The following is a 19867-nucleotide window of genomic DNA, read 5'->3' on the forward strand; positions in this document are numbered from 1 at the left end:
TGACGCAACAGATAACAACATGATATGTTTACGATCCTGTCATATTCTATCATGTCGTGATCACCAAACGGACCCTAAAAGAACATGTGATAGGAACCAAAACCCAAATATTTCCACTATGTCCTACAGCTTCTGTTGCAGCACATTAATCCTTTTTTATACATATTTAGGAGGGATCATTTATTTTTTACACATGAAAAATTTATAAATATAAAATTTCAACCTTAAGTTTTCCATTGATGCAAGAGGGCAACTATAACACAATAATGATACTCCCGGACATATAAATAATGTACACTACACGTATACTCAACTTTTCTCTCCATTTTTCTCTTCGGTCATATATCAGATTCAACTTTTGTCACTATTTGCTTTGTGAGGGCAATGCAGCTGCAGACTTCTTGGTAAAATTTGGTGTTGGGTCGTCGTCTTCTCTGCTGGTGTGGGATGATCCACCGGTTGGTGTTGCTCCTATGCTTCTTGCTGATCGCTTAGGGACTTCTTTCCGCGTTTTCTTCTCTATGTGTTTTCATTTTTGTTTCTCTCTTTAAGCATTTATAACCAAAAAAAAAATGTTACAGTGAGATATTTACGAATCATTTTCACCACTATAACTTCAAGTTGTGAATTCATGTACTAATCTATATACAACTAATAATTAAAGTTCTACGGTGCATACTTCGTTGGCTAAGGTAGGCTAGGGCCAAGGTCTGCATTAAATACTTCAAAGCAAACGTCACTGTACATGGCCTCACTTGCGGCAGTTTCTTTGACTGCCCCATTTTACAGAACTAGGTTCATGCAACATATATGATATATACATCCATAGCCATAATAACATTGACCACAAAATATGGGGTTTTGTCCTTCCCTAATGCCAATCCCATTTGTTTTCTGCTAACCACAGACACGATTTTTCTTTGACTAATTGATGATGATGGAAACAGCACAAGTTTAGACTTGAGATTTCAGAACATTCAATTAATATACTGTTGAATTCAATGTGTCATGAGTCATGACAGATGGCGATGTGTAACCAATGCAGCACTACTATTTAGCACTCCTTTGTAGGATGTTGAATGGGTGCTAACTGCACTGCATTGCTGGCAATAGAAATACAACCAAATTGAAAGTGATGTACCACATATAACATATGTGTTGGTCCCTGGGTATTAGAACTTAATTAATATGTATTGGGATTTGGATAAAGGATTTTAAGAATAGAATGTACTAATTTATTAGAGAATTTGAAATATTTTATCATAAATTACTACTTTGTTTGGATACTTAGTGTTCTTTCTTCCTGAATCTCCTCAGGATGAGGATTCTCTCAGTTGATTGAATCTGCACGGTGGTGCGTTAACATTTAGTATAAAAATAAAGTGTTGTTTGTCACAAAAATTTGAGTTTAAAGACCCTCTTAAGAGGTTGAATGTGTGAAATCCTCCACCGGACTCTTCCTATCAATTGTATAATTTTACATTCCTCTTCTTCATAGCTATTAACTTCCAGATTTTTATACTAAGGGGTAAACATCCAAACAAATAATTATACATATTAATGTAATTAAATGGGTGAAATTTAGTATTCCTTACATTTTCAGTTTCAAATGATCTTGAAATTCTCCATTCAAATGTAGGTTTAATGTAAACTTAGTAATTTTTTGTGTCAGGTCATCCATTGATGCTTAATAATACAGAGCTATTGTTGCTGTCACAATAGAACTTTGGTTGAGACATTATTGTGGATTTCAAAGTAACACTTGTTGGCAATGCTTTTTTTGTGATAAAAAAAAAACTCTGCCATTCATATGACATTATATCACCATTTCATGATGATGATTAGTGTAATTTGAGGGAGTATTAGAACTTAATGCAATTTGTTTTAGTTTTGGCAGTTATTGTAATTAGTTTCTCAATTAGTTTATTCAGTTAGCAGTTAATTACTTATGGACTATTCAATATAAGGTCTTTTGTCAAACGGTGAGTTAGAACAAATATTGCAGATATCTAACAAACACATCAATATACGAGTTTGTTTGTTTATCCGTTGAATTTGATGTGAATGTGATTTTTCTCGATCTAATAACTTTACTTTTCTCGACCCAACAACTTTACTCAGTTGGAAAAACGAATATGTGAGTTGAATATCTTTTCAAGGGAAATCAAACACACTCATTAGTCTCTCATTTCACTCTCCACTAATAAACTCTTAATGATTTAATTCTCTTAATCAATCCTGAAATGGAAGAAAGAAATGAAATTAAGAGCTCCAAAACAAACCAAACAAATTCTCTTAGAAACATGCATAACAAAATCCAACAAAATCATTTGTATATTGATTAATAGCTCATGTTTGTGTTCATCTCATTGTGAACCTTCTAATTCATTTACATGGGAAGATAGAAAAACCTTACTCAGTAATCTCTTCAAAGAAAAACCCAACAAAGACACTGAAGTTTCTGACACAGAAGAACCTCCAAAATCATCATCATCATCCCCACCAATCACAATCTCAAGCACACCATGGTCATCACCACCACCACCACCGCCATCATCACCGCCACCAACCGAACCCACCTGAGAATCGTTGACCGAAACAGGGGCTCTGCAGAGTGGACAATTGCAATGAGAGCTCAACCACATGTCAATGCACTCCACATGAAAAGCGTGGCCACACTCTGTTAACCTTCTTCCAATCTCTCCCTCTTCAATTCCACTCAAGCAAATCACGCATTCCAATTCCTCTGCTTCTGCTTCGTACTCCGACACAAACATCGGAATCTTCGAAACCATCACTGAATCAAGCCCTTTGGTGGAGACAGATGATGATGATGATGAGGAGGAGGAGGAGGAGGAGGAGGCTTCTATGCTGATGTGGGTGAAGGAGGAAGAACTCGCCGGAGTTCGCCGGCGACGGCGGCGAGATTGTGACTGTGACTGTGATTGCGCCCGAGCTAGGAAGAACCACTTGGCGTACACGTGGAGGAGAAGGACGAAGAGGATGACGAGGAGCAAGGAAACAATGGCGGCGAGTAAGATGTTGCTGTTGTTGTCGGAGAACATGCTCCGAGCGAGTTGACTCAGTGAGTTTCCGGCGTGCGAGTTGGGCGATTCCGGCATTGTGAAGGAAGCGAAGTAGTTAGTTAGTGAAGTGTGATTTGATTGAATTGGGCAAAAGGGTATAATTTTTTTGTAGAAAGGTTTGAACTTGATGTAAGAAGATTCAGAATCAGAAGTGTCTTGTTTTGTTTTACTTGTTGTTCTGGTTGCTATGGAAGTTGTTGTTGGGTGTGTGGAAATGTTAACGTGAAAGTGAAGGGAATAATAAATAAGGGGGTGTTGCTGATTCTTGCATTATGATGAATTTTGCGTGTGATGGTTGACAACTGCTAGATATGGGTTTGTTGTGCAATCTGGGTGCAATTGAAGGAAGAGGAGAATGAATTCTTGGATCAAAGAAGGTAATGGAGAATCATGCATGGGGATAGGGTGAGGGAAGAAGAGGGAAAAAGGGGCAGATCAATTAAGCACTCGTGACGGCAACGGCAGTTGAGGGTAGGTGAGTTTTATTGGATTCATGGGGATGGGGAGGGCTTCTGTTTATTTATATGTGGATTTAATTAGTTAAATTTTGGTGTTTTTTTTTCTCCTTTTGGTCATCGGTCTCTAAGGGGAAAGAGGCTCTACGTGATTAATTTGGCTTGGGATGCAGTAGTGATGTCCTTTACCACAAAAGTATTATTTTTTACTTTAGAAGGGATCGAACCATGGCTAGAAGCCTAGGCGAAATCCTTTAAGAAAATGCACATTCACAACTTGTGCCACCCCTTGTGGTTTTAAATTTTGGTGTTGAATGCTCATAACGGAACCTTCGTTTAAATGGTATATGCTTGATTCTTTTTTAAGTATAGTGTATTGTTTGAGTCTTATGAATGAAACAAATCTTATTGAAAAAACTAGTCCTACCAAAATATGGATATTCTCAATTCAAATAAGATTATCTTGTAGGGATGATATCGACATTTAAAAATAGTTATCCCTCGTGACCTAGTTGAGAATTGAATTTCTAAGTTTTCTTTTGAAGTAGATATTCGTACGTCCATTAAGTTCGTGAGGGTAGCATTGATTTCGGCTTGACAGTTTGTATATGAAAAATGATTTATTAGAAGATATATATTCACTTAATATAATCTCTAGACCTAAAAAATGATTAATCTGATAATTATCGGGGTGAGATACTCTCAACATTATTTGGAGACCTCCAGAGTTTCTTAACTTTCACATTATCTTATTCTGGGGCTTTCAAGCATTTATTCAAACTTGTCAATATTTGAGGGGGGTATTGTGTTCTTTAACTAGGTGCGGCAGTGGATGGGACCCCCCAATTCCTGTTATAAAGATATGAATGTGAGTTCAGAGGTCCCATGTGAATACAACCAGACACTACAACCCTTTTTTTCTCTTTTCTTTGACTACCCTACAACACTACACCACTACCAGTTTCTGCAGTAGAAAATCTAAGCATAGATTCCATTCCACCATATTTTGTTGCATGTTTCCGGCGAGGCAACTACCCCTTTTTAGTCTTTTTTTGTAGAGTAGGAGCTCGTGACTGACCACTATCCTGTTACATAATAGATGTATAGCAAAGACAGAGGACCTAATGGCAAAAAGGTCTCTTACAATTCTACATGCTATCACTAGTCATTCAGGCTTTTTGAGATAGAAATCATTGAGCTTGAGCATGTGTTTTTTTTTTTAAAAAGTTGTCTAACGAGAACAAAAGTCTCAGAAAGTGATGTTGCAATGCAAGATAAGAAAATTAAGAATAAAGTATACTTACTAATACATAAGTTAAAACACTAAAAGTCTTGTGAAACCCCTAAACTTCATGAATCATTAAAGAAACAAGAAATAGCAAAAATTTAAATTTTTTCCTATTTTAATCGGCGCTTCATTTATGCATCTCATCCGTCTTCGCGGGGTTGCAATTAGTGCTGCTCCTTGGAGCTAACATTACTAAAAATGTGGTTTCAACGACATCAAATGAAGTCAAGTCTACTTGCTTCAGAGATAACACGAAGAGAAAAAGGCTTAGATAAGACCCCAAGTAAACGTGAAAAAAAAGGTGTGAGAGGAAGACGGAGGCGGCATAGGTGAAGGTGGAGGCGGCAACGACTCAGGGGCAACACAACAGTAGGTACATTAGATGCGGTGGTAGTAGTGGGTAATGGTGGAGGAGGTGGATAATGATATAACTGAAACATAAGTAAAAATGGAGGGGAAAAAATACTACCTAAAGGATTAAAAAATCCTACCTAGAGGATAGAGAGCTCTCACATACTAAGAAGAAAATTTTATGAAAGAGTAGAAACCCTAATCGAAAAAATAATACTCACCTAAAGAATGTTTTTATTAATGGATGACTGACTCTAATGAATATATGAAATTAATTAGGGAGGGTAGTTAGGGATTAACTACTAAGGTTAATTATGTTTTTTTAATAATTTAAATGAAAAATATAAAAAAAATTCACATATCCTCATTGCACTAACGTGGCTATGCCACATGGGCCACTGAAGCTCCGGCGTTGACCCAAAATGGTTGAGGGACTACAACCAACCCTTTACCCAAAGGTTAGGGACGATTGTCCATATTTACGCCGATCAAGGACCAAAACCAAAACAGGGGTAAATGATAGGGACCAAATACTTATTTAAGCCTATAATTTAAATGCTTGTTCATAGCCTTCCATGAGAAGTGCCACTAATATAGAAATCTACATGGAAAGTGGAAAATTGTGTGTTTTTCTTTAGCATTTAGTTGATCTGCAAATGCTAAGATCTGCAGCCTGCTACTAGCGATCTTTTAGGTCAGTACCTTTTTTCTTTTTCATATTTTGAGCACGAGATGTTTGGTCAAGACCTGTTTCTTCATTAAATTCTTGTACTTGTGATGTTACTATATGTCAACTTTGCAGTGGATTTGCAAAATTTAACCAAACACCTAGGATATGTTTTGGTGCAAAACTGAAAAGGTAGGAGTTAAGTAGTAAATTGTATACTCTTTTGTTTCAATGTTGAAAATTCTTCAAGTTGGAAACGAAAGAATGCTTCATGAAAATGAATAGTGGTTTTGGAGGATTACAATTTACATGATAATTCATCATTTTTCCTCCTCATTTGCAAAAGAAAAGAAAAGAAAACAATGAGAAATTTCACTTCTCTTTCTTTCCCCACCTATGTCATTTCAGTCCATTAGCTTGTATCTTTTCTCCTGTACACCTGTAACTCCCAAGTGTATCTCTATTATGGTATGAAGGGGCACCTGCAAATGAGCAATAAGTAAACATTTTAAGCAAATTCATGATTCATAAGTTCCTCAAAATGAGGTATTAAGATCTTCTGTCCCCAAAATGATGTTTTAATTTCCGGTCCCACCAATAAAATCTAGTCATGGATAAAAAAGATGAGTGGGGCAATTACAAACTTATATGGTACTCGTTAAAATTTTATTGGTGACACTGAATGAGTCACACTTTCGAGGCAAGAGATTTCAATCCAAAGGAGATGGTACACCTGAAAGAAATTTTCTAACACCAAAATACCCAAAATTCATTTCTTAAATAGTCATGAACTCAATCAGGCTTTTGCATTAACCCCGTCTTCCACATGAGTATGAACATCACATTAAACTAAGGCCCCGTTTGGAAGAGCTTATTTTAGCCTATTTGATAGCATAAGCACTTATGCCAGTGTTTGGCAGAGCTTATGCAAACAGCTTATGGTAGGCCATAAGCTGTTTTGAGCTTATTTTCATAAGCTATTCAGGATAGCTTATGAAAAAAGAGCTTATGCTTATATATAGCTTATTTTCAATTTATTTCAATCAATTATTTAAAATAGCTTATGAATAAGTGCTTATGTCATAAGCGCTTATGACCACAAGTGTTTAATTAAGTTGTTTTCCCAAACGAGGCCTAAATATGATTATGAATCCATATATTACCTCCATATGTGGAATTTCTTTCAAAGGTCTATCAGTAAAATAAGCATATAATGCCCTCAAAACTGCCTGCAATGAGAAAAGCATTGAAGAACCTCAAGGATTAAAACCAGTCAACCATAGGGCCTATATAAATGTAAGTTTACTTTAACTTCATTTGTAAAACCTGGTGAGATATCACAACAACCGGTCCTCTTTGTCGCTCAAGCTCAATAATTACAGGCTCTAACCTGCATTATTGTTAAAACTGAAGTTAATTTTACTAAACAAGTAGTAGTTAGTAGGAGGTTAATAATGTAAAAGATGCAATGTATCAACCTCTGAATAACATCCAAGTAAGACTCCCCACGAGGATACCGATACCTCAGCTTGTCTTTTTTGCGGGATCTGCAATATAGAAAACAAAACGTAAATTAAAATAAATGTAGGCACTATGCACTAACACAATTTTAAACAGCATTGTGCTCCATCACACACTCACTTTTAGTGCATGTTTGTAAATCCTTCTACAATTGATTCTAAAGCCAAAATTCATGGGATAAAGCTTCTATAAGCAGTTTGAATTGATTTCGAGGAAAAACAAGTTGATCCAAACATCCTATGAATCCGATATAGCAGTTAACTTGCAAATTAGAGAGATTAGGCAAATTAGAAGTTGGCAACATACTCATACTCCTCTGGCATGTTCTTCTTGATTTCTTCATATGTCATCCCATCACACACCCCAGCATTTATCTCATCAAGGGCACGCCATTGTATCTAACATATATAGATAGTAAGAGCAGAAACACCATTAATGTGTAATTTTGTCTATCCATGTCTCCTGACTTGAGGATAACACTAACCTTGGGAAATCCAACAATAGGGCCTGCCGTCAGAATTGTTCGCTGCAGCGTACTAGTCCATATCTAGACACCGATTACAAACATCACAAGCCATTCATCATCTCAACATCAAATTGATTTGGCATGTACTTTCATACATGCAATTAGTTGATACTAGATCAGAGAACTCATTCAGCATCAAACTAATAACATAACTTATACAGTTATACCTCTCACTTCAATGAGCGTACACAATATATCATTCCCCAACCCCCACCCTCTTCCCAATATAATACTCGACCCAAATCAGAAAAAGTTCCAACAAAACGCTGTCAATCACTAACATACATATAACTAACACTTTTCCTCATTGATTAAGTGATGTATAATCTTTATAACTGTCATTGATACTAGATCAGGCCTAAACATAAATGCTTACAGAAGCAGCTCTTTCTGATTTGAGACGCTTTTCAACAAATTTGGCAAGCTTCTTTTTATAAAGTTCTCCAGTTTCACTGTCAAAACAAATTACACAGTGGTTAGTCAGGTAAGAGCTCAAAGCAAATGCTAAAGAAACCAGATATCATGTTGAAAAATAGAGCAAAGAAATAATTCAAAGATACAGGAACTAGAAGTCTAGAACTATTCCATCATTTCGGTTTGCAAGAAAATGTATTTTTCAATTAAGCCCTACATCAAGGAGCTGCTTGCCTTATTTTTCTACTCAGCAAAGATAGTAGTATAAACAGAAACCCCTAGCAAGATGAAAGAATAAAGTAACATCTAGCAACATAAAAGCTGTTATTTCTTAAGCATTTGTCTAAAAGACCATAAAAGATATTCCAGGGCAGCAGGAAAAAAATCATGAATTAGTCTTCACAAGTTAACAAGACCAGACTGCTTTTAAACAGTCTTAAATAATCAAAGAATCCACTAACTAGTCTTAAACAAGGTCTTTGTTAAATGTTAATACACTAACTAGTCTTAGACAATAGATGATACAGTAGTCCTTAGAACACTAGTAGAACCATGTTTTTAAAAGGACTAGATGTATATCTTCTTCATGCGAAAGAGAAGGCAAGAAAGCCCCTCTATACAATAATCCAAAATCAGCGAAGTTGGGAACAAGCAATATAAACTAGCAAGAAACTGAAGAAAAATAACTTCAATATAGCTTGGGCTTCCCAAAACGCTATAACATTCAAACCAATAAAATGGTTGAGTCAGGCTCGTTGACTTCCTATTGCCATGGCTCTACAGGATGAGCTCCTAAGGTATTTGGAAGGCATGGCAGTTACACTGAGATAAAAATATCATGGCTCGGCTTTTGAAAATACTAAAAGGAAGTCACCAAGAACAATTGGGGTTATCTTTTAAGACAATCTATCCCACCAGTGACAAATAAGCTATAATATATCCAAGTTTTGGCTTCCTAGAAAAGCCACCAAATGAATATTTCTAAAGGTGATGGTAGGAAGTAAAAAAAGGGAACCCTAAAGGTAGCCGTCATGATTTTTGGGATTTAACAAAAAAGGAGAAAGGAAGGTATATTAACAAATATGACTCTGAATAATCGTGATGCTGTTGAAGAAAATGGACCCAAGACTCTAAGACTCCTATATAAACTAGTATTTTAGGTCAAGGACAAGCAAAACTCACTTCGGTGTTCTCTACACCTGAAAAGGGATTAGTTTCTGGCTGTCAGCCAAGAGATACCTTTGGTGCAGACCAAAAGCACAAGCATGTTTAACATAATAAGACTCCTAGCACCATAATAATTAAAATATCCTACAACTTCTTTTTTTAAGAAAACCAACAAGAAGTTCCTTTTCATTCACACTATAACCTTTCTGTCAGCCCGTGCTCTTATCAACTTTTAAGATCACATTGATCAGACAGAAGCCATATATGAGAATATACCTTAATGCAGGATCTCCTCCAATTCTGCCTCTCACGTTATCCTGACTTTCTCCATGCCGAGTGAGTAATATTGGGCGTGGTGTAAGATGTGTATTAAGCTGCAAAAAATTAAAAAGTCATTCATAAGAAACTTAAAAGTGATGTGATAGGTAGAAATTGCTGAATCCTGTATGCATGTCATCAATCTTCTTACAAAAATCATTATCTTGGGAAGTTAAGCATCAATACACTTTCGTAACTTAACTTATTTTCAAATTTCATTGTTGTAGCTTAAGTTTAATTTATTTTAATTGGTTTTTATGTTTTGAAATGTCATCACTTTTTTACTGTCAAACTCCATAAAATTCACTGACAAAACTTGCTTATGGGGTTTAAAGTTTAAAACATTGTCACGGCTGAAGTTTACTTCTTGCCGCATATGGCTCCCTGAAGAAATAACCAAAAAGTAACTGAATCATTGGACTTGTAAAGGGTTCCTTAAGCTTCTGCTTCCAAGAAGTTCTGCACCCTTTCCATAAGACTAATTACAGAGCTTTAATATATTTCATTCCATGAACTGAGAGTTTGTTAAAATAAAAAACAAAGAAAGCAAAAAAGACCTTGTTTAAAAAATGCTTCTTGTTCAAGAAAGCACTAATTCAATTTTCCATCTTACTCTGTCTTTCTCTCAATCCCAAGCACCCTTTTGAGATTGTGATGGAACTGTAAGCCATTCGCATTCTTCATCATCATGTGAGCTAAGTTATAGTATTCTCGGGTTAGGCATGGTAATGTAAGGAAAGAGATGGAAACCCACTCTGTTAAAGTCACACATTGGGGTCTTTGATGTATATCCGTAGGGGCAGAAATAGGGGGTCAGGCTAGGCTTTGCATAAATAGGTCTAACCTAATTAAAAAATTTAAGGCCCAAGTTCGGCCTATTATTACCTCATGCTTTTTTTAAGCTTGGCTTGGTAGCCCATTTAAAGGCTTGTTTCATATTAAGACCTTTAAGTAGGCCAACAAAACGATATGTAAATACTAAACATGCCAACAAACTTATAGGCTGATGGGCTAAAAATATGCTAACGCAAACCCAATCTAGGACCAGGCCATCAGGATTATTATAGGCTAATAGGTAGCGATGGAAATAGGTTGGGTTGTGTTAGGCTTCCTAACACAACTTTACATATGGAACATATCTATCTACAAAAGGTAAAAGATTAAAGAGACAATTAACTGCCACTAATTTTCTTGTTTGAGATATAAATATTATTGATGTGCCTTTAACTGATGGTTTAAACTTTTGGATTATTTGGCCAATGAAATGGTATTAGAGCCTTTACAACCAAAAAGTCAATACTTACCTTCAAAAGCCTTATTTTTTACAAAAACAAAAGTTTAATTTCAACCTAATGTATGTAGGTGAGCCTAAGCATGGTCTACACTTCAAACACATGGCTCTTGCATAAGATTGTTGCCTAAGAGATATAAAATCATTCATGTCCACTCACTTTATGGCTTTACCTTTAAGATAGTTGGTCCATGGCATTTTTCAACACCGGTTCATTGAGCCACATTTTACTAATTCTTAATTGTTCTGTTTGTCTCTGTGCATAGGAAGCTTTGACTGTAATTAACTAAATTCTTCATAGAAACTTACCAAGAAAAAGACAACCCGGCCAGGTAGGTAGCCACTGATATTCTTCACCTATACCAAAAGAAATAAGCTGTGAGTAATTAACAAATTTAAGTTATGCCAAAGACCAATATTTCTAAATGGCTAGAGTCAAGGAGATGCACAAATATTAGCAAACAACAAATTCCATATTATTAGAGCAGGCTGAGCAGCCTCCATATAAAAAATTTCAAAAAATGGAATAATTTTAACATCATTTATGCTTAAACATTGTCAGAAAGACTATTTGAACATCCTACTATAAGTATATGGGTATGCAAAACAAACACTTACAATTTTATGCTTTCAGTAAACCACGCAAAAATAATTAAGGCAGGCACAAAGATAACTCGAGGGGTACTGTAGTGTAGTTACATAAAATTATACTAAGTGAGTAAAAAAATGTCATACACAAAGTTGAATATCTAGTTTAACTATTAGAATACATGCTTATCAAACTCAATACTCCCTAACCAGAGAATTAGCCATGTAAAGGGCTATGCTCAACACGTAAAAGTGACATAAAAGTAAAACTTACTTGTAATTGCCCACCATGTCCACTGGCCATGTCAATCATTTTTATATAAGATCCTTCTTCAACCGTCTCATAAACCTGGTAATTTTAAATCAACAAATACATATCCAGAAATTTTAGATCGTGGGGGCAATATACATACACACATATATATAAATAAGTAGTGGCGGCAAATAATACATATAGTATTAAGAAAATAAAAAAATTGTGAGGCAGATAGTACAAACAACACATAGTAATTGCCCCCATTGAAAGCAAAATCTTACAAGTAAAATCTTACCTAGAACAACACATAGCAATAGCCTGTAGACTGGATCCATCCCTATTGAAAGCAAAATCTTACCTAGAACAGTCATTAAAGTTTCATATGAAAGACCTACCTTCTCATAATTGGCTACACGATCTTTAAAGTCTCGTAACCCAGCCTCAAAATCTGACCTGCAAAAGAAAAGCTAATTGCATATGTATCCACATAGTAATCAAGATAAGATGACACTGGTTTTAAAGGAAACATTACACTTCTGCATAGTCAGGACTTTGCTGAATTTTAAAACGTATATTCCTTTCAATTATGTCTACATCATTGCATATTGTTTCCAAAAAGATAATCTGTAACAAAATTGTAAAGATGCATCAGATGAGTTCAAAACTAGAGATATCATTTTCAAATTATATGTAAAACAGTACCCATCCGTAACTACAGTACCTTGCATCTTCCTTCAGCCAATTTCATCAACATATTTCTTCGCTGCTTGCTACTATTTGTGGCATCAAATATTCCAACCTAAGTCCAAATTAAACCTTAAGCAAAAAAAACTTGAAACAAGGCATAAAGTAATAAAGTTATCCAACAGGAATGAAATTACCTGCCCACCTTCATGCATCCAAGATATCATATCTTCAAACGCCAGCTTCGCTACCTAGGGGTACACACCATATTAAAAATGTGTACACGGAGAAAGGTCCACATGGTGTTAATAATTTATTACCAAAATAATCATTGACAAACCAAATTCATTTTAACACACAAGTGAATTATTGGTGACTAAACCAAAAAAAGAAAAAGAAAAGGAATTTCTGTTAATTGGAATGCCTTAAATATAGTTGTTGAGTTTATTAAGATATTAAATTCTAGAAACAACATTTTGATAATTCTAAGTTATATCTAAGAATAAATAGTTATGGCCAATTTGTACATGCAACCAATAAAATTACTCTCGTATTATCTATAGAAACAATGAAATTTTTTGGTACAAAATCACCTCATTACGTGCCTCCACGCCTTCAGGATTGTCAGCTCGAAAGAAATCAGCAGACTGCATAGTAGAATGACAAATTGAAAATTTTACAAGAAAGCATAACAGTCTACTGAAATATCATCATCACAAGAAGAACCCTAACATAAAAGACAGGGAATCAAGTGCCCATAGTGATCAGGTTCAGGTTGGGAAAAATCGCACACACCAACACCAAGTATCGAAGATGGGAATACACACAAAACATATTACAAAATAAATAGTGAAGAAAAAAATTACATGGTGTGATAAAACATGTCAAATCAAATCTCCAAGTCAAATATTTATCAACTATGTCAAACTTAACAGCTCAGAATGGGGTGATTCTATAGAATGTAGATCATAGTTAAATGAAAATCATAAAATAATCCATGGGTCATTTACATTATGTTTACCTGATTAGCTCCATGCTTAAGCCGACGATACTGCAATAACCAAATGTCACTGTGTCAACTTCATGCTTAACATATTTCTAGTCTTCCATTAGGTACAAGAGTATTGATTTCAAAGAAAGATTGTCAAGAATGTGAACAACCTTACCAACGTTGAAGTGCTTTGTATTATGACCTAACCAACGAAGATATCTTGTAAGTTTAGCTGCAGTAAAAGTTTTACCTCGAGCTGGCAGACTCACCTAAGTCAAAGAAACAAGTTAAAGTCAAATATTTTAATTGACTAAAATTAACTACAAAAGTGGCATTTTGTCAGGTACGTTCAAACTCTAACATATAATGATATATGCCTTCATTTTGAATCTCAATTTACAGCCAAAACTCCAATGTAAAGCCTAATTCAAAAATAATGAGAGTTGCTACAAAAAATTCATTTCTAATTAAATTCATCAAGCAAGAATAATACCATGACAATTGCCAAATATCTCTCCTCCTTGGGACCCAGCATCTGATCAGCAACGGCAGCAGCTGCGACAGCTCCAGCAGCTGCTGGAATTGAATTCTATAAAATAAAATAAAAAAAGAGGAATAAGAAACTATTTGTAAACTTCCTCAATTGATAGTATGATGCAATATAAATTAGTCCACTGGAAATAAATTTGATTCAGAAACAAAAAGTGGGAATCATTTATACAAACCTTTGTATCAGTATCCAAGCTACGATCAGTAGTCAGAGAAATTGAACTAGAAGATTTTACAAGTTTATGAGATCCAACACCCCTATCAATTAGAAGTCTCCTCTGAGCACCTTCCTTTTGCAGCGATGAGATTGTTCCCACTGACTGAGATTTAACCATTCCAGGATTTTGATTCACCTTTGATAGATCTAGAGTATGGACCTCCATCTCCTAGTTGGAACATCAGCATAGCCTATTAGATATGATATATTGCACAATCAAGAATTAATATAACCCATTAGCATACTATACTTTTTCCCCTTCATCGCAAGAAGTGGTCTTTGCATTTTAAAATCATATGTACTGTCATCTGTTAACTGGAAGTTCTAACAAGCTTAAAGCTAAGCCTTAGCTAAGGGGGAGTGCTAGAATATCAAGAAAATATCTCACATATCAGTATTCTATCTTAAGAATATTTTTACTATATCTTAGATAAACTCTAAGTAGTTTCCATATTTCATAATTTGTTTCCTTATTTAATTAGAATTAGGAGTCGAATATTAATATAAACAAGGGTTAGTACTTTGTATTTTGCATCACATCATTATAAACTAGAGAAAAATTATTCAGAATCTCTAAGTTCTCTTCCTCCTCCCGTACCTAACTCCCTTAAATTTCAACAATCATAAATTTGAAATGTGAATCTGAAAGTTAAATCTTTACTCTTGCAGGTTGATCAATAGAAACATCGCCATCTCTGGGGGAGTTTGAATTGCTGGCTGACCCATTACTAGGTGATCTGGGATTCTCTGTCAAGTTAGCAGCATATACAGGATTTGCATTTGCAGAAGTTGAGGGAGCTGGGACAACATAATGCTCAAGATCAAGTTCCAAACTCACACAAGAGACATTCTGAACAAAAAATACATTTTAACCATGAGTTTCGTAGTCTCAAAATACTATATTTAGACATAATAAACATAAGTTTGAATGATAGAAAAAAGAAGAGGATATCAAGGTCACCAGTTAAGATATAAGATTGGACTAGTTGTGCTACATGAGGAGGCAATGTCAGCGAAGAAAATAAATTATTGTGTTTCACCAAATTAATCACTCGACCCTTTACAATGGATGAGTTTGGAAAAACAACTTAATTAAGTGCTTCAATAAGCGTTTATCGCATAAGGACTTATTCATAAGCTAATTTGAGAAACTTATTGAAATAAGTTGAGAATAGGTTCAGAAAAGCATAAGCTCTAGTTCATAAACTAATATAAACAGCTTATGAAAATAAGCTCAAAACAGCTTATAGGTAAGGTCATAAGCTATTACATAAGCTCTCCAAAACACTTGCAAAAGCGCTTATGCTATAAGATAAGCTCATATAAGGTCTTCCAAACGAGGCCAATAACCATTTTGCATTATCAGCTTAGGAAAACAACACTACTGGACCATGAAGAAAATGGTGAGTGCTGGTATTAAAGAAAAATCCTAAACAACTAACGGGGAAATTAATTAATTGTGCAATAAAAAACAACGGAAAAGAAATCAATTGGACTATAACAGTGACCATTGCACTAATAGAACAAAAATATTGATTTCAATTAAATTAAGTGTGGTTTATGATTAAAATAGGGGAAAGCATGTTAAAAGATAGAGAAAATTAAAGTTGTAGAACATGAAAAAGGAGAAAAACCAGACATGACAAATGCATGTCACTGTTTCTGTTTTTTTTTTTTGTAAAAAAAACATCTTTCTCCAAGTTTATGAAGATGTACACTAGCTACAAAATGCAATTATTTACTATTTTCGATATAACTACTATAACAAAAAAGAACTTAGTATGACCATTTTCCAAGTCAAATGACAATTTGGTAATAGAAATAGTCGAATTTCCTTAGATTATTCACACATAGTAGCATATTTAATACTTATCTAATCCACATTGAATAGTACAAAATAGTAAGTATAACACATCCTGCAAGTTCTCATTTAACTCATCTATATTAAAACTTGCCGCCAGAGTAACGCTTTGTTCTAAAGCTACTAGCAAGGAAAGAAAGTTAATTACAAACAACACAGTAGAGTACCAATACCATGAATCAAAGTTAACTCCAAGCCAAAAATTTTAGATCTCACAGATGTGAAACATTTGTTTTCTAAGTCAGCATCTAAATTTCAAAACAAAGACAAAGATAGTAACTTCCTTAAAGAGTACCTGATTCATAAAGCCATACCACACCACAACCACATCTTCCAAGAGGATAAACAAATACACAAACAAAACTGGTAATTGGAGTTTTACCTCGCCACTTGTCTGAGGTTCTGAATTTATGCTAACATCAGGTATCCCGCGTACAGGCGAAATATGGAAATGGTCCTGATACGCCCTCCAACTAGCTGCAAGGTCAAAGGGAGAAACCCTGCTCGCTTCAACAAACACTTGATACTCAACAACCTGATCATTATCAAACTTAAACAAAGCAAGCCTGGCTCCATCCTGCAATGCTCCCCCAATGAGTAAGCGACTTGGACCCTCCTCAACCAAACAAGGTGTATTGATATCCTTGGGCTTTAAGAGGAATTTGAAATCTAAAGCTTCTGAAAATCCAAAACAAAATCAACAAATCAGGTTAGCAATGTAGTCTAGACACCCCCTTTAACTTCTTCAAGACAATTACCAAAGCTAAACACTTTACACCTTAACAAAGACTCTCCTTCTGCTTCTGCTGAAGCCAATAAAGCTATTGCTCAATCTCAGAGTAAAGGCCTGGCAATTTGCATTTCTTATTCCACTTAAAATTTTATTTACTTTCTATTACTTTACATCTAAATTACATGTTGTGTTTGGTTCAAAAGAAGGAGGGAATAATTTGATTTCTAATTATATTAAGTCTAAGAGTAAGGGAGGAAGTGAAAATAAACAAACCATACTAAAACAAATTTCATCCAATCAAATACTATCTTATTCTTAACACATTACAGTACACTAACACTATGCACTATTATGATGTCAATATATTATATAAATTTTACACCTTAACTTAAAAGGCAAAACAAACAGAAACCAAGAGAGAAAGCATTACCATGATTTGGTGGAACAACAAAGCTCAATTCCCACATTGACGCCGATTCCCTTACCATAGAAAGCTACAATTTTTGCATGAAAAACAATAACAAAAATGAAAACTGAGAGAAACCCAAAAGAATATAAACGAAATGGTGAAATGGGTATGCATCAAAATTACAGCTTTGGAAGGATCCCATGAAGCACCAAGCAATGGGAGGGAGCCACAAACGTGAGGGAAAAGGGTCTTGGGGTTCTCCATTTTCAGCGAAACGAAGAGCAATTCAGGGATTTGTAGCGGCGTTTGGAGAAGGCCTTCTCGTTGTTCTTCTTCGTTACCACCACCACTTGTCGCCATTTCTTCAGAGCTTTGTAACGGTGCAGGAAATAGAGGAAGAATAGGAGGTGTTACGTTGTGAGAACAAGAATAACAATCTCATGTGTGTGTTGTGTGTGTTGAATATTTGAATGGGCCTTATCCAAGTGTGTAAGTGTGCTAGTTGTTTGTTGTAGTATTTGTGTCATGTGTGTGATATATAAAGAAACTAGAAAGTCAAGGATATTCTTATTTCCTATGTATCAAAAAAAGAGAGAGAAGGATATTTGACCAAAAAATGATAGATCATAGAAGTGTGTGTGTGTTGATTTATTTTATTTTTGTTAAAATGGAGTGGCAAAGCCTCAAAATGCACATGGCCTCAAACAAATCTTCATCTAAGAAGGAACAAAACAACATTCCTGGAGAGGTAGATAGCGGATGTGAACTCACTAATTTTGAAGTGTGGGCACTCCGGGCTAAACATTCTACTACTTGGTTATGGTCTGTTTGGTATGTTATATGGTATAAATATTGATAGTATAAGGTTTAATAGTATTATGTCTGATAGGATAAGGTTTGATAAAAATTCAATACTATATAATGTATAATTTATCATATCGCTTAAGTTAATATAATTTTATGTTTCGTGAAATATTGAATAATGATAGATAATACTTAAATAAGGTTGGTGCCAATGGGTTGTGAAGATGGTGGTGACAGTGGTGATGGCGGCGCCCGAAGGAGCGGTGGCGGCATCGATAGTCGTGGCGGTGATGGGGTGGCAGTAAAGATGACAATGATGATGATGAGTGGTAGCGGAGGTGGAGGGAGGTGGTTGTGGCAGTAGTGATGGTGACGATATAATGGTGGGCTGTGGAGGTAGGCAGTGGCAGAGCTTGCAAGGGACTAGAGGAGCCTTCTGCCCTCCTATTGTTTTTCAAAAAAATTAACCAGTACTACTGAGAAATAAAATTATAATACTAGTAATAATATAATATGTTATTAAAAATCATGATAAAGGTACATATAGCTAGCTAACTATGTGATTGTGTGTCAGTAATTTTTTTGTATAAACTATATTATAATATGACTAATGTAGATAGAGAAATAAAAAATAAATAATAATAATAATAATAGAAATAAACTAGTAAAGTAAATTTTTACCTGTTGGGTTTTTGGCTCATTAGAAAGAGAAAAAATCAGAAATATTTGTTTCAGATTTGTTTTTGTTTTATTTTGGGTTAAATATGTTTAGTTTATTAGGATTTGATTTAAGGGAATTGTGTATGGGTTTAAGAAGATCTTATGATGTTTTACTAGAGTTAGTAGTATCCTATAAATATGTAAACTCTGTAACCCTAAAAGTTGTACTTGGTACCACATGCTTCATGCCACAAGTAATACAAAGGAGCTATAGCTACTCTATAGCCGCAAAGGTAGGCAATTCGGCCGAACTGCGTGACCAAAGATGTTGTGTGCTTTATCTGTGATTTCTTGCTTTACTACTTCGTGCAATCGAGGTGCTTGAATCCCCTATAAGTGGTATTAGAGTCGATGGTTCATGAGACAGTGGTAACGACTGGACAACTTCCGCAGAGGGGCCGATGGTTAGTAACCATGGTAACGACCGGGTAACTTCTGCGGAGGGGCCGATGGTTAGTAACCATAGTGACGGGCTGACGGCTGATATCTTCCGCTGCGAAGGGTGGTCAACAAGGATTGCAGAAGTCGTTGTGAGAGGAGAAACCGACGAATCTGAAAGACACGGAACAAGGTGGAGATCTGTCTACTTTCAAGAGGCGATGGCCACGCCAGGGAAGGAGAAATGGATCGATGCCAAGGCGGAGGAGTGAAGCAACAGGGTGTTGAGCAAGATGGAGTTCAGTTGCAAGGTAGTGCGACTATTGACCATACCAGTTACTAGTGACAGGTTCGAACCGGGCTTGGACTTGTTACAAAGTTCTCAATGTTAAGCATGAGGAGGAGTACAGTCCCAAGGAATCGAAGTTCTGAAGACTGAGGCAAATATCTTCACAGGCAGTTCGAGAATTCGCCAAGGTGGAGATTGTTGGGTTTTTGGCTCATTAGAAAGAGAAAAAATTAGAAAGATTTATTTCATATTTGTTTCTGTTTTATTTTGGGTTAAATATGTTCAGTTTATTAGGATTTGATTT

General features: G+C 35.5%; 2 protein-coding genes across 2 annotated transcripts; both read right to left on the reverse strand.

Annotated features, from left to right (window-relative positions):
- Positions 1-2316: 2316 nt before the first annotated feature.
- Positions 2317-3567, reverse strand: LOC130731677 (RING-H2 finger protein ATL63-like). Its single transcript, XM_057583937.1, has one exon. The coding sequence runs from the start codon at positions 3120-3122 to the stop codon at positions 2367-2369; it is 756 nt and encodes a 251-aa protein (XP_057439920.1). The 5' UTR covers positions 3123-3567; the 3' UTR covers positions 2317-2366.
- A 2473-nt stretch (positions 3568-6040) lies between these two features.
- LOC130733965 (6-phosphofructo-2-kinase/fructose-2,6-bisphosphatase-like) lies at positions 6041-17885 on the reverse strand. Its single transcript, XM_057586256.1, has 23 exons — positions 17556-17885; positions 17394-17457; positions 16613-16908; positions 15031-15219; positions 14329-14538; positions 14097-14192; positions 13774-13872; positions 13634-13663; positions 13206-13259; positions 12810-12863; positions 12650-12727; positions 12461-12552; positions 12324-12381; positions 11947-12021; positions 11394-11441; positions 9752-9849; positions 8271-8346; positions 7853-7915; positions 7675-7766; positions 7326-7394; positions 7174-7237; positions 7011-7076; positions 6041-6329 (listed from the first exon to the last, which is right to left on the reverse strand). Exons 1-23 carry the CDS (start codon positions 17730-17732, stop codon positions 6252-6254), a joined length of 2226 nt encoding a protein of 741 aa, XP_057442239.1. The 5' UTR covers positions 17733-17885; the 3' UTR covers positions 6041-6251.
- Between the last annotated feature and the right edge of the window lie 1982 nt (positions 17886-19867).

Source organism: Lotus japonicus, chromosome 1 (genome assembly GCF_012489685.1).
Source record: "Lotus japonicus ecotype B-129 chromosome 1, LjGifu_v1.2".
NCBI lineage: Eukaryota > Viridiplantae > Streptophyta > Magnoliopsida > Fabales > Fabaceae > Lotus > Lotus japonicus.

Excerpts from the sequence above, each read along its gene's own strand:
- LOC130731677 (XM_057583937.1), bottom strand. The coding sequence starts at position 3,122 with ATGCCGGAATCGCCCAACTCGCACGCCGGAAACTCACTGAGTCAACTC.
- LOC130733965 (XM_057586256.1), bottom strand. The coding sequence starts at position 17,732 with ATGGCGACAAGTGGTGGTGGTAACGAAGAAGAACAACGAGAAGGCCTT. Across the intron at positions 8,347-9,751 it reads GGAGGAGATCCTGCATTAAG|TGAAACTGGAGAACTTTATA; the intron begins GTATATTCTCAT and ends TTGTTTTGACAG. Across the intron at positions 7,077-7,173 it reads TTGTTGTGATATCTCACCAG|GCAGTTTTGAGGGCATTATA; the intron begins GTTTTACAAATG and ends TTCTCATTGCAG.